At 37.8% G+C, this 14,626-nt stretch overlaps 1 protein-coding gene across 8 annotated transcripts in view; it reads left to right on the top strand.

Moving 5' to 3' along the window:
• LOC103031412 (nesprin-2) overlaps positions 1 to 14,626 on the top strand; it is a 157,193-nt gene that overhangs the window by 111,049 nt on the left and 31,518 nt on the right. For all 8 annotated transcript variants that reach the window (XM_049482150.1, XM_049482120.1, XM_049482143.1 and 5 more), the window contains 9 exons: positions 471 to 604; positions 6,329 to 6,533; positions 7,984 to 8,166; positions 8,372 to 8,485; positions 8,612 to 8,766; positions 8,886 to 9,033; positions 10,356 to 10,450; positions 11,550 to 11,781; positions 12,483 to 12,677. In XM_049482150.1, coding sequence (XP_049338107.1) covers positions 471 to 604; positions 6,329 to 6,533; positions 7,984 to 8,166; positions 8,372 to 8,485; positions 8,612 to 8,766; positions 8,886 to 9,033; positions 10,356 to 10,450; positions 11,550 to 11,781; positions 12,483 to 12,677 — 1,461 coding nt within the window. The remainder of the gene's footprint in view (positions 1 to 470; positions 605 to 6,328; positions 6,534 to 7,983; positions 8,167 to 8,371; positions 8,486 to 8,611; positions 8,767 to 8,885; positions 9,034 to 10,355; positions 10,451 to 11,549; positions 11,782 to 12,482; positions 12,678 to 14,626) is intronic.

The raw sequence follows: 14,626 nt of genomic DNA, 5'->3' as shown, positions 1-14,626 counted from the left end.
CGTTGATGTAAATGTTGGCTTTGCCCTCTGAGCATGCATGGCACACCTGCGTTGCTAAGATAGCAATGAACGTCTGACGGTTGACGGTTTTCAGGGTTTAAATCAGTCAGTGGTGCACTTGTGTTTTCTGCTGCCAAGATAGCAATACATCAGAAATGTTCCTGAACACACCTCAAATTCAGACTACCACACCCTTTGGCATAGAAATATTCCTAAGTGTCTTTGCTATTTAAATGGCGCAGACGCAAGGTGTGAAAATGGACTGTTGGCCCTAGGGGCTCAAATTCTCTTTTAGGAAAAATCTGATAAAAGCTAGACTAGCTTTTACTCATACAGAAATGAGACTTGATGAGTGATAAAAAGAGAAATTAACTTTTTTTATTGTAGGCCTGAAGTGATGCTTTAAAAAAATCTATACCTGATTCTCTTAATTATTACTCTTGTAATCTAAAGATAATAATTGTTTATAGGAGCTTCAGATGGAGCTGAACAGCTCAGAGGAGGTTTGGACCAAGGTATCCAGTCTTTGCTCAAATCTGAAAGACAAAATCCACCCTGGTGCAGCTTTACTTCTGAGTGATCGTCTGGAGCGGGAGAAAACACGGTCAGTACTTCTGTACAGCACAGTAACTTCTGTTTCAGCATGTTCTTTATCAGTTTAGTTTAACAGTTTTTGTGCTTCATGTCTTGCAAGTCCATCTGTCCTGAAGACAGAGCTCTTCAAAGAGCACTTACTCTCTTAACACCTCACTTCCCTTTGACCTTCTTTAGGCCCTGTCTATAGATGTTTTTTCCTATAACTTCTATTACTTTGTACTTCACTATTGTAAGTCGCCTTGGACAAAAGCGTCTGCCAAATGTAATGTAATGTAATGTTTGACTGTATGTCATTAACTTGCTATGACTTAGTGCTGGACGATATGGCCAAAATTTATATCACAATATATTCCATAATTTCGGTCGATACGATATAATTTCGATATCGACATAAATATTTTGAAGGCCTAAGAAAAACTTAAGTCTTTAAAGCCTCCTTTCACAAAAACTATATAATACTTTAGAAATAAAAAATGGTCAAAATAAACCAGTGATCACTTTTAATCACTTATAGCAAAATAAAAACATGACATCTCTGTCAAACACAAGCCTATAACCTATATACAGTACAAGCCAAAGGTTTGGACACACCTTCTTATTCAATGCCTCATGAAATGAAAGAGTCATTAAAATAAAGAAAACGCATTGAATAAGAAGGTATGTCCAAACTTTTGGCCTGTACTGTACATATTACCAATATAAATAACTTTACATTTACAACAGAGGCAAAGCTTCTTATTCTTCCGTAAACAAATTTAACAGATCAAAACAAAAGTGCTTCAACCAGGATAAGGAAAAAAGCCTTTATATACATAAAAGGAACATGATATCACAGTCAAATAAGCAAACCTATAGGCTTTTATAACTATAAATAACTTAGATATAACATAAACAACAAAAGTGTTTCAGCCAGAATAAAGAAATTTAGGAGATTCTAAAAGGAGATTTTAGATGCTGACCGGAGCGCGGCCGAGTTTCAGCGCGAGAGATTTTCAGCGCGAGAGATTTTAGATGCTGACCGGAGCGCGGCCGAGCTTCAGCGCGAGAGATTTCAGCGCGAGTTTCAGCGCGAGAGGTTTTAGATGCTGACCGGAGCGCGGCCGAGCTTCAGCGCGAGTTTCAGCGCGAGAGGTTTTAGATGCTGACCGGAGCGCGGCCGAGTTTCAGCGCGAGAGATTTTAGATGCTGACCGGAGCGCGGCCGAGCTTCAGCGCGAGAGATTTCAGCGCGAGAGGTTTTAGATGCTGACCGGAGCGCGGCCGAGCTTCAGCGCGAGAGATTTCAGCGCGACTTTCAGCGCGAGAGATTTTAGATGCTGACCGGACCGTGGCCGAGCTTCAGCGCGAGAGATTTTAGATGCTGACCGGAGCGCGGCCGAGCTTCAGCGCGAGAGATTTTAGATGCTGACCGGAGCGCGGCCGAGCTTCAGCGCGAGTTTCAGCGCGAGAGCTTTTAGATGCTGACCGGAGCGCGGCCGAGTTTCAGCGCAAGAGATTTTAGGGGCCGAATGGAGCGCAGCTGAGCCGTGTTTCTGTAAATAATACATATCGATATGACACAAAAATGATATCACCGTTATTGAAACATTTCTTATCGCGATAAATACCGTTATCGAATTATTGTCCAGGCCTACTATGACTATTACCTGATTTTATCATATATTGTTGCTGTCATTTTAATATGCATTTAAAAAGAAACGGAGGTAATTAAATAGCATTAATCCTAGACTTCTGTGAAAGTTCTAACAGGAGACTCACATCACTCATATCTCAGCCAAACACTAGCTTCCACCTGTCTTAATAAGTCTTACCTATGTTCTCTCCTGCGTTTCATTTTTCCAGGTTTTTTTTATTTTTATATATATAACTTTCCTCCAGTATCTTTCTGGTAGAAGACTTCTACTTTGATCTGGTTCTTTTTATGTTATGCACAAATATAAAAGGAGATATGGCCAAAAAAGTCTGCACAAACAATTCCATCAAGTTCAGATCACCTCTTCTATTTTTTGTACATAAATGTGGCACTGATTTGGATGAACTCACTGCCTCCTGGTTTCGTCTGCTAATGCATTTTCTTAGCTCACACACTTTTACTAAGTGACTGTGCAGAGTTTGTGTCCTCAGTGATTAAAGCAGAGGATGTGTACTCCGAGGACTCTGGTTCCTGGAATAATTAAATCAAACAGCACTGACTCACATGGAGAAAACTGTCTGTTTGCCTTCAGGATTACAGTTAAGGGCTACCGGCTTGGAACATACACTCAAAACCAGCGCAGCAGCTGTGTGTTGAATGATGTTTGGTAGCTTTATGTAGAGTGGAGATTATTTGGGGAATAAAGCGGTATCTTTTGTTTTGGATCACAGTTTCAGCCTATCCCAGTCCAAAGTTATTCTCTTAACTTACAGCTTTTATAGCTGCTTTTAACTCCCATCTACACTGGTGTGAAAAAGTTTGGGTACTCCTGATTACTTTCTTGATTTTCCTTTATTAATCATTGGTTGTTTGGATCAGTCATTTCAGTTAAATATATTATATAGCAGATGAACACAGTGATATTTAAGAAGTGAAATGAAGTTTATAGGATTTACAGACAGTGTGCAACACTTTTATACAAAGCTAGACAGGTGCATAAGTCATATGTCATTTTATTGATTTAAAAACCTTTAGCACTAATTATTGGAATGAAAAAAAAAAAGTTTGGTAAGCTCATTGACCCTTGACCTACAAGCACAAAGTGGCAACATGGGAGCCTCAAAACAACTCTCAAATGACCTGAACACAAAGATTGTTCAACATCATGGTTTAGGAGAAGGAGAGAAAAAATCTCAGAGATTTCAGCTGTCAATTTCCACTGTTGGGTACAAACTGAGAAAATGGAAGACCTCAGACACAGTTCTAGTTAAGGCCTGAAGTGGCAGACCAAGAAAAATCAGTGTAAAAGTTCTGGTTTCAAAGCTACTTAAAGCATTAAAGTAAAAGTAATGTAAGGGGACAAAAAGCCATTAAGGACAAAAGCTTAGGCCATGCCACAGGAGTCCATAGTGCACTACCAAAACAAATTTCTCTGAAAGCCATAATGACTATAATGTTATATTAAAATGGTAAGATTGATAAATTTGGGATGCACTACTAGTGATAGACCGATGATGTTTTTTTTAATGGCCTATGCCGTTATTTATAGATCACAAGTGACCTATATACAAAGCCGATATTTTGTTTTCTTCACAACTGATTTTTAGCTTGTATTTTCCCCATTTATTCACAATAGTAATAATACGCATCAGCCATCTGGAATTACACTATTAAAATAGTTTAGTACTCTAAACTCACTTGAGTTCCAGTGGCTCAAACATTGAATATTTAAGACACTTTTTCATTTGGAAAATGTGCAGTGTAAAAAAGAAGAGACAATGGAATCTCTTTTACAGTTTATTTAAAACAAACACAGAATATGTGTAAAATACTGACACATATATTATCTTAACTCAGTCAGTCAGTGACATTACAGAGTAATACAGAGAATCTGGCCTGTGGGAAAGTATTTCTTTCCAGTTTAAATATTTCAGTCTATTCCTTGAGCGGGCTGCCACAGCATACTTTAAAAAGTACATCCTGATGTGGCTGTTATCTTTGATAGTAAATAATACAATATAAAAAAATATTTTATCATGTTAATTTTTTTCAAAGTAAAGTACATAACTACAGAATTTGCCATTTACTCATTACATTAGCCACACCTGACACCTGCATTACAACAACCCACACTAACCAAATCACTTTTTAGCACACCACTCACACATTTTAGCACCACGACAGACATTTAACAATATCTCTATCATTTACACCTGATTCAGTACGACACCCACACTTATAATGGGCCCGGTAAAAAGCTGAATCCAGTTAAAGTAAATGGTGGGTAAATTAGCCAATTAACTGATCTATAGAGCTTCTCGTTACCTTCTCAATCAATTAAATCAATTAAGGAGTTAGGTTTGCAAGCAATTTTGTGTAAATAACTATCAAGCATGGTATATTTCGCATTTTATCGAGTCCCAACTAATAATGCCTTCAAAACATGCTGTATATTGTATTTAAATTACGAGATGAACACATAAGGTAATATAAATGCAAAGGCTATATTTACTGGTTAGGGAGCTGGGATTTCCCCACTGTTTAATTGTTTGGCTGTATTGGGTGTTTGGTTTAAGTGATTTGGCTTCAGCACACACTGTTCTAGATATAAAGTCTTAAACAGGAGTTTCTCTCCTGTAGGTTAGCTGAGCTGAGCTAAAGCAACCGGTTAGCATTAGCTTGTCAGTTAACATTAGCTTGCCGGTTAGCGTTGGCTTGCCGGTTAGGTTAGTGTTAGCTTGCTGGTTAGCGTGAGTTTGCCGGTTAGCGTGAGTTTCCCGGATAGCGTTAGCTTGCCGGTTAGCGTTAGCTTGTCGGTTAGCTTGAGTTAGTCGGTTATCATGAGCTAGTCGGTTAGCGTTAGCTTTCCGGTTATCGTGAGCTAGTCGGTTAGCGTGAGCTAGTTGGGTATCGTGAGCTTGCCGGTTAGCGTTAGCTAGTCGGTTAGCGTTAGCTTGCCGGTTAGCGTTAGCTTTCCGGTTATCGTGAGCTAGTCGGTTAGCGTTAGCTTTCCGGTTATCGTGAGCTAGTCGGTTAGCGTTAGCTGCTGATTGCTAAAGCCAGTCAGATAGATTCGCTTTCCTGTCCAGTCTGGATCCAGTAGAAGCTGAAGTGAAGTCGTTCTCTGCAGCTGTGTCTGAAGCTCTGCAGGTTCTGGGGAACTGAGTTCCTCAGCTCCTCTGCTGTGTATCAGTAGGATGGTGGGATGGACACTAGGGGGAGCTCTAACGACTCAACTGCAGAACAACACAGTTCTGCACAGAGCAGAGCCTGAGGCTTTCATTAAATAATCAGCCTTGTGGGCGCAGATATAGGCCGATGCCAATTATCTAAATAATGGCAATTTATCGGTCAATCACTATTGCACTAGGCTCCATGTTTCAGATGCACATGTGCTCATTGAAAACGAATGTATTTTAGTACAATGCAGAAATATTAAAGAAAATTAGTTGGACGTTTGTCTGGAGTTCTCTTGAGTCTCTGCACAGATCTAGAATATACACAGAATCTAGGATATACATATGTCTGCTCTGTTCTTGCTGGAGTGTGGGCGTGACGTGTGCAGGTGTGATGGATCAAATAAACCAGCAGGATGTCGGAATGGTATAGATAACCAACATTTCAACTTGGATAACGTAAAAATGCATTTGTACTTAGTTACTTGACACTCAGTCAAAAAGACAAAGGTTTTAGCAGTGGTATTTTACAGATAAACATCTTAAAGGTGCAATGACAAAAACAGACAGTTAAATGTACCTGACGTTTCTAAGTTACAATGAAACGTCAGTTAAAAATAATAGCACATAAAACCACACAAGCATTAAAAGTGGGAAAATACAACCCCCAAGTATGTCCTTTATATTTCATTGAACAAAATATTTTAGAGGTGTATAGAGAAGGGTTCAGGTTGTATATGAGGTTGCCATGTTCTATGAACTCAAAGGTTTTCCTGGAAAATTCTGCAGTTTGAGGTCTTCCTGTGGAGGCTAGAAAAAAGAAGTGGAATTATTATGTGTTCTAATTGCAATATAGTACAGTATAGTATAGTCTTTGCTTTAATGTATATCTGTGTGCATGCATGTGAATGTGTGTGTTCCAGGAGGACAGTGGTGGTCCAGGACGTGAGTGCAGAGCTGCAGAAGGCTCAGACAGTGCTGCGTCTCTGGGTGGAGTACAGGGTGATATATGAAGACTGCTGTGCGAACCTGAGCAGTCAGTGGCAGCAGTATGAGATGCTCCTCAGCCCCCTGGAAGCAGATGAGAACAGGGCTGAGCTTCTTCACAGCAGGATCAACGCCATCAGCGTGAGTGATTTACCAAGACTCACATCACAGACACTCCAGCAAATCAAATCTCACCGGATAGAAGTTTCAAAATGAAACATGCTGAGGGCAGAGTGTGGAAATAGAAGCGTGGTTTGGTTGCTATTTGAGTAAACATAGATATGATTAAAATAATATTTAAAAAGAAAAATCACAGAAGGTTTTGCATTTATGTTTATGGCATTTAACAACAGCTTATTCAACCAAAACTAATATTGAGACACTTTGAATTCTAGACACATGTCCCCCAAACGTACTTCAACGATTTTCAATTTATGGAAATCACAAATTAAGTGTATTTGCATTATAATGTAGAAAATATATTTTATGTTTTATGCCCTCATCGAACATACGGCTTATAAAATTATATCGTACGCAATAATTTCGCCAACATTTTTGAATATCATGTACAATATTATACCCTGAAATATCGTGCCATATCACCCACCCCTAATTATCACATCAGGGTACTACTTTTTTGCTGTTTGTAGAAAAAGAAAAAATCACACTTCTCGTTTCCCATTATATATCTACTAGAGACAGATTATATCAGTCCAGTATAATTTATTTTACTTTAATCCTGGATATATGGAGATATATGGAGAGCATTGTTATTAGTATCATTACATTCTGGATCATTGGATACATTCTGGACTTCTGTCACAAATCTGATAAAATTCTTGTATTTTTTTAATATCTAAGTTAGGGGTGTGCCACATCGTATTGTATGCAATAATAAAATAAAATTTAATGTTCAGTGTTTTTTCATATCGCCAGGAGTAGCGTTATCATGAAAATACCATGAAATATTGTGATATTATTTTAGGGTCATATTGCCCACCCCTACTAGGCCTTGAGCTGTAACTCATAAGGCACAGGTGTGCAAATGAAAAAAAAGTTTTGGTGCTTTAAAAGCTTTAAGGAGTTTGGTGGAGAGGTGCAGCGTTGTTCTAGTGGTACATTGAGTTTCTGATTAACATAGGGCATTGTGTAGAGCCCTAAAAATACACCAAGGTACTCTGCTTCTCCGAAGCTGTGTAGCCCACCCCGAGAGAGAGTAGTTTAATATCAGGCTTGTAACTCTTAGAATTGAATTGCAAAAAGCATGATGACTAATACAAGGCAAGGGCAGTGAAGGTTAAATGACAGTGTAAAAAAAAAAACTCTTACTACGCTCCTTTCTTTAAATTTAAATACAAATGAATGGTTGAATGAATGAACTCTCCTGAGTGACTCAGTCGGTTCATTAATTTTCTTCAAATTCTAACATAGTAAAATGCATTCTATGTATTTGAAGGTTACATTTCTAGCTGTCAGAACCATGAGTGGATATCGGTCACAGAATCAGTGTTGGATGGAAAAATTAAATACTGTATTTTTACCCAGAATTCTTTCCATTTCCATTTACACATGATATGTGTGTCTTTGCCAGGTGCTGGAGAATGGAATGAAGGTTTTGCAGAACGGTGTTGCAGAAGTCTTGGTGTCCTCTAAGCCTCTTATTGCACTGACAGACTCACAGGCAGCTGCTCTGATCCAATCAGAGACCAGGTTACTCTCCCGTGACGTTGTGCATCTGGGCCAGGCATTGGCTAGGAGACGTCTAGAGCTGCAGGTGATGAATTTAACTACATAAATAACAATAGAGTACTTAATTTGGTGACTTTTACACTGACATAAGGACATAAAGTCTGTAATCTGAGCATGACGTTGCTTTAATAGAGAGCTTTGGAATGCCCATTGTCATTGTAAATTCAATCTGTGAATATTGTAAAGGCACTTGAAGACATCCACTAAGTAGATTTGCATGTGTTCCACAGGAGGAGCTAGAAGAGCATGTCAGCTTTAATACTGATCTGGCATCACTGGAGCAACGTCTGAAAAACTTTGAGAGCTTAATATCCTCCACTACAGCAAGCACAGAGTGTCGAAAGGTGAGACAGTTCACTCTAGTTTTTTTTATGCAAACCTGCCTGTTTAAAAAAAATAAATAAACAAAACAAATCATTATTGCCCCAAATTCTTTCATTCATTCTCTCTCTTTCTTTGTACTTCATAAGCTGAGTCTTTTGGAGCAGAGTGGTTTGACCCCTCACCTTGGAGATTTGAATAAACGCAGTCTCTCATTGAACCTCTGCACATACAAGGCCAAGCAACTGCGAGTCCTTAACACACAGTGGGTGCGGGTCTTTTCTCAAGCCACAGCCAGACACAGGTGTGTGATGCTGAAACTAGATGGTCTTTAAAGCAGTAAGCCACTGTCTTCTGTGTGTGATTTTCTGTTCTTTGCTAAGTGTACTGAGATTATATCCTGTTTTTGTTGTTTTTTGTTAGGGAGGTGTTTAGGGAGGAGTTGTGTTCTCAGAGTTTCCAGATGAAATGCCAGGCATGGATGGATTTATTAGAGAAAGTAGACTCTGGCCTATCCAATGACATTTCAGGAAATGAATCTTCAATAAGAGAGCAGCTAATGCAACACCAGGTCAGAGACATTTTTTCTTTTGTTGTCTTCTTTCTTCTGTCATCTGTTTTTACTGCACTTTTCATATGCTCTGTTCCTTGGCCACATAGAGATTTTAGAAAGTCTCTTTTTTTTCTTTGTGGGCATGTCAGATCCAATCTTTATAAATTATTATTTCAAAAACATTTTTAATCAATTATCTTACAATCTGACAAAATTAGATTGTTTCGTCTTATTTTGGCTATTGCACATGCACAGATCACCTTATTTAGGGGAGCTTTCAAACTAGCATCTTGTCTGTCCTCAGTTTGCGGCATAACCAACAAGTTGATTGTCCTGATTATTTATTATTTATTTATGATTTTAAGATAAAAGTAAATATATTTATTAATATAATTTATTCATTATATTTGACCAGACATTAGAGATTTTAGAGAACTAGTGTTGTATTTGTGTAAGGAACACAGAACCTACCATTAATAAATATTTTAGTGTTTACATGAAGAATTAACCCAAAATTATTATTATTATTATTATTATTATAACATTATCATTTAATAACAGCAACAGTGTATATAACGTAAATATTTACTCGGCTGTGAGTTGTCAAACACTGCCATGCAAAGTCAGAGGATTGATTTTATGTGACTCTGAATGTAGCTAGCTTAATGCCACCACATTAGTGGTGGACAGAAAACTTGATAAACACGCGTGAGATGTGGCCTGTACTGTAAATTTACTGAAAATGGGACATGTCTTGTTTAACTACTCTAGCAGGCTCTGGTAACATTAAGTGAGAGCTAACCTTAGCTTGACTAGCGTAAAACTATGGCTTGATTTGGAACTCCTGGTTGAGCAGCCACATTAAAGGCACTGCTCGTGACTCACTCTAGACCCAATTAATCAATAATAATTAATAAAATATATTTTAATAATCCATTTTAATCCATTTAATTTATTATTTGTTGCTGTCCTAAATCTGTGCATGTGTGCAGTTTCAGGGACAGATTTTCTTATTACACACAGATACATTTATGAATGTGAACTAGCAATATTGACAAATTAGATCTGAGCAAGTAAGCTAAATTGATTAATAAGGCTTGTAATCTAAACATAGTGATTGTATTGATGCTTTTTGGTCCCTCTCTGCTGTACAATATCTGTTGAAGAGCTGGTGGTTCTTAAGATCCATATTTTATTTAAAACTGATCGCTGGCATAAGAATATTCTCATTAATGGAAGTCCATTTCATCAGTGGTGCTGAATATTTTTGTATTTTGAAAAAGCCAAATAACATACAGCAGAATTTCATGTTAGTGTTTTCCTCCTGTTTGTCTCTGCAGAAGCTGAAGATGGAAGTTCTTATTGGACAGCAGCTCCTGGATTCTGTGGTTAATGAAGCTTTGAGTCTTCTGGAAAATGGCCAGATAGTGGACAGGTGAGAATCGGTGCACATAATGACAGTATAATACTGCATCTCAAAAAATCTGAATATCATTGAAAAATTACTTTATTTTAGTAATTCTGTTCAAAATGTGAAACTGATAAACTTATATAGATGTATTACATCTTAACTGTTTATTTTATTGTGGCTTACAGCTAATAGAAACCAAAAAGTCAGTGTCTCAGAAAATTGTAATATTATATAAGACCAATTGGTACTTTTGGCAGTGTGGGCAGTGTGCCAAGTCCTGCTGAAAAATGAAATCCGCACTAGACCTCAAGCAGCTTGGACTGTGTGCCTCTCCTCACTCTGCTCCCTTGATTTACAAATCAAATTTAAAATTTCCTGATGATCAGTGATGGTTTGGAGAGTCATGTCATCTGCTGGTATTGGTCCAGGTCAGAGCAGCTTCTACCAGAAGATTTTACAGCACTTCATGCTTCTCTCTGCTGACAACTTTTATGGAGATCATTTCATTTTCCAGCAGGACTTGGCACACTGCCCACACTGCGGAAAGTATCACTTGGTCTTATTTAAAATTTCTTATACACTGATTTTTGGGTTTTATTGGCTTTAAGCCATAATCATCAACGATCATAGAAATAAACACTTAGTATAGATCACTGTAATATATCTATGTAAATAATGTATGAGTTGCACATTTTGAACTTAATTACTGAAATCAAGTAACTTTTCAATGATATTCAAATTTTTGGAGATGCACTAGTGTTTTCTATGACACCGTTTTGCTGAGGGTTTTCTTGTATGTTGTGACTAAGAAATACAAGCTTGGGATATCATATTGAGGGATGTTGTCTAAAGGAATTAAAAAAGTGGTTTTCCAGTTCTTTGCTCAGGGGCCTAGTAAAGATATCCAGCTGAGACCATAATTCAAGCAGGGGGAGTGCCAGGCAGTTCATCCCTGAAACAAACTGGCTTACTCACAGGAAATTAAGCGGTCTGTGCTGCCAACAAGGACATGAAACAGAATCATTATGTAGGATGTGTTGCTGTCAGTAGTCTGCTGTAGACTTGCTAGCGTGGTGTACTAGCAGTGTGTGAAATTGCTTGATTGTGTGTGTGTTGTGTTTAGGAGAGATCTAATCCTGAAGTTAACTCAGCTGAAGGAGCAATGGCAGAGCACACTGCACAGAGTCCAGAAGCGCAGCAGAAGTTTGGAGCAGCTGACAGATAAATGGAGGTTCTGTGGTGTAGGCATGAAAACACTCTGGAAGCTTCTTGGGGATATAGAACCTATACTTCCCCCTGCTGGTTTGCCACTTTGCAGCCTTCAACAGCTCCAGCACTCCATACAAGACTATGAGGTATGAGGGGGAAAAAAAGCTAAACTGATGTAAATGAGCTTTAGGTTTTTTTTTTTGTTTTTTTTTTTTGCAAAAATTATCATTTAAGTGAATGATTTGGCAAAGCCTCAAAAACAGTACTAACCTCATTAGCTAAAAAAACTGCAGAAATCCTATCTTCTCACAGTATAACAAATGCAGATACTAAATACGTAAAACAACTTTGGTGCAATGAATTCAATACTTTTTTCTCATATTCTTACTTTGAGGGGAGGTTCCTTTGTAAAATACCTTTTTTAGGCTTTTAACCTTCCCTGTGTAGTTTTTTTCTCTTTTTTGTTTAGTTCCTTGTAGGGGTGTAACGATACTTTGTGGCCATGATGCATCGCAATTAAAAAATGTAGCAATATGCATCTTAGATATTGACTATTGCGAGTTTTTTTTTTTTTTTATTATTGTTTTGTTCACCCAATTAATCTGTTTTCAGAAGAGATAAGTGTGTACAATAATCCAGGGGCTCGTTAGGACAACAAAGTATTCACAGCTGGTGGACATCAGCGTGAATCTTGCATTTAAGTGGAACCAAACAAAGACCCTTGCAGTGCCTTAGTTGCTTGTGTTTACCCCACCTCCTTGTGCAAATAATATAATAACATAAATAAATAAATAAAAAGCATAAAAACATCCATCTCTAACAGCTTTTGTATATATGTTTTCTACAGCAAGCTAAAGAACGGCTGAGCCTGCATGAAGAACTCTACAGTCAGACCATACAGAACGGCAGGCAGATCTTTCTACTGGCAGATGCAGAAGCGCAGGCCAAGCTGAGTGCCGAGCTGGGGGCCTTGAAAGAGGCTTGGGAGCAGAGCCATGTTCTGGTGGAGAAGAGAAAAACTCTCACTGAAACTATCATTCAGGTATCTGGCTGAAACCTCAGGCTTTGGAGCTCATTCTAGACGTTCTTTATCCCTTTTGGCATAAGAGGGTGCAATCTTGATAGAATTATAGATGCAGAGAAATTACAGTATAATTGGATCTCTCCCTTAACTGAGATTAGGGTTTGGGCAAAGTGTCCGCCTGCAATTTGAACAAAATGCTGGATTTGCTAAAATGTCAAATGCAAGCTGTTCAGCAAAAATGCAAATATATTGAATGGCCTTTAAGATTCACAAAGATCAATCTTTCTTAGGCTTAAAATAATATGACACAGCTTTTCTCAACATCATTAGTGGTGACACATCTCGCTGTATAGAAAGTCCATTACTGAATCTTTTGTTCACTATGATAATCTAAGATAATCTTGTTTAGCTGCCTTTGACCTACATACTCCATTTTAGTGCATTTCTCTACTGTAGTATAGCAGTCAGAAGATAGAAGATCAGACATAATCTTGCCATGATCCACATATGAGACAGCTGGCTTCTATCACACTGATAGAAGGCTAAGTTTCAGACTGCTCTATTAATCCAACATTTTAATTAGGGCATTAGACACAATTTCACATAAAAGCTCTTCTGCTTGGTGAGATTTAGAGTTTTGGGGTTTTGTAAGACTACATACTTTCTTCAGACATCAGTTTTGAGTTTAGTGTTCTAACAGAATATTTTTATGTACCGATATCTTTAAGAACTCTCCTGTAACTTATTTTAGTAGTGCCGGCATATATATGTTGTGTTACAGTTGAGTTCCAGTTAGGAAATTTTGCCCCAATTCTATTTCACCCCTTGGCCCTACCACTTACCCGATTCTTGTTAGGCTGAAGGGTAGAAGGAAGGGATAAGGCTTGTTAGCTCTTCATACAGAGATTTTTCAGAGGCACATTTCAAAACAAAGAGTTTATGAGAATCATCAGTAAGATGACGGAACCATCGACTAAAGTAACCCACAAATGTAGGTATTTTCCTTGTTAAAAGTGATGATTAGCACTCATAACAAGCATAAAAAAGGTTGCTAGTAGTTTTCTCAGTAGCTAACTAGCTAGCTAACTTTCCCTTTCCACCTCAAATGGTCCAACAGACGGCAGGCGCTGCAGAATTTAAGGTAAAAATAAAATACAATCAAAGCTAATTAAAGCTAATTTCAGCTCCCCGTCACAGAGAAATTAAGGAATGGACAGTAATTATTCATTTCTGCATCATCCCCCCTCTTTCTGAAGGGTTACACTCGAAAAGAAGGGGTAGGGGTAAGTGGTAGGGCCAAGGAGTGAAATGGGATTGGGCCTTCAATTCGAACACCCCCACAGGTTGGATTTCCTCCTTAAAAAAAATCCCACTTTTAGGATCCAAAATGGCTGCACTAGAGTCAGCAATAGTTAAAAACACTAGTATTATACAGTTTATTAGAACTTCTATATGAATTTTTTCTCGCTAAATCAAAAAAAATCTGAACTTCTGTCTGTAGAGATTTTTTTACAGTATTTAAATGCACAAATTACCATAATGGATTTTTATTAACTGGTGTCACTAACAATAATAACATGGAATAATAAGACCAAATTTTGTTTGGATGTTTGTCTTATAGTGCAATATGACACATTGGTAGCATTATGGTACATTTCCTTTACACTATTTCAAAACATACTAAGGCTTTCTTTTCCAGTTATTTCCTTTATACAGAGACAAGTTCTAACCTTACTGTACTTGATGTTTACAGCTCACAAAGATTTTTAGGTTGTGTCTTTAAAAACGCTCTAATTGGCAATTTTTTTCCAGCAGAAAACCAAGTGCTTCATTAATTTAATTGAAAGAAACACAAACAATTACAACTATAAAAACAGGGTTTCGCAAGTCATTAAAAAGTCTTTAAATTTTCTTAAAGATTTCTTAAATCTCGATAATCTAGCTAACATTAGCGTAGAGCTAGCTAA

The sequence above is a fragment of the Astyanax mexicanus genome, chromosome 1, assembly GCF_023375975.1.
Source record: "Astyanax mexicanus isolate ESR-SI-001 chromosome 1, AstMex3_surface, whole genome shotgun sequence".
Classification (NCBI taxonomy): domain Eukaryota; kingdom Metazoa; phylum Chordata; class Actinopteri; order Characiformes; family Acestrorhamphidae; genus Astyanax; species Astyanax mexicanus.
The sequence above is the reverse complement of the archived record's forward strand: the minus strand, read 5'-3'. Positions and strand labels throughout refer to the sequence as shown.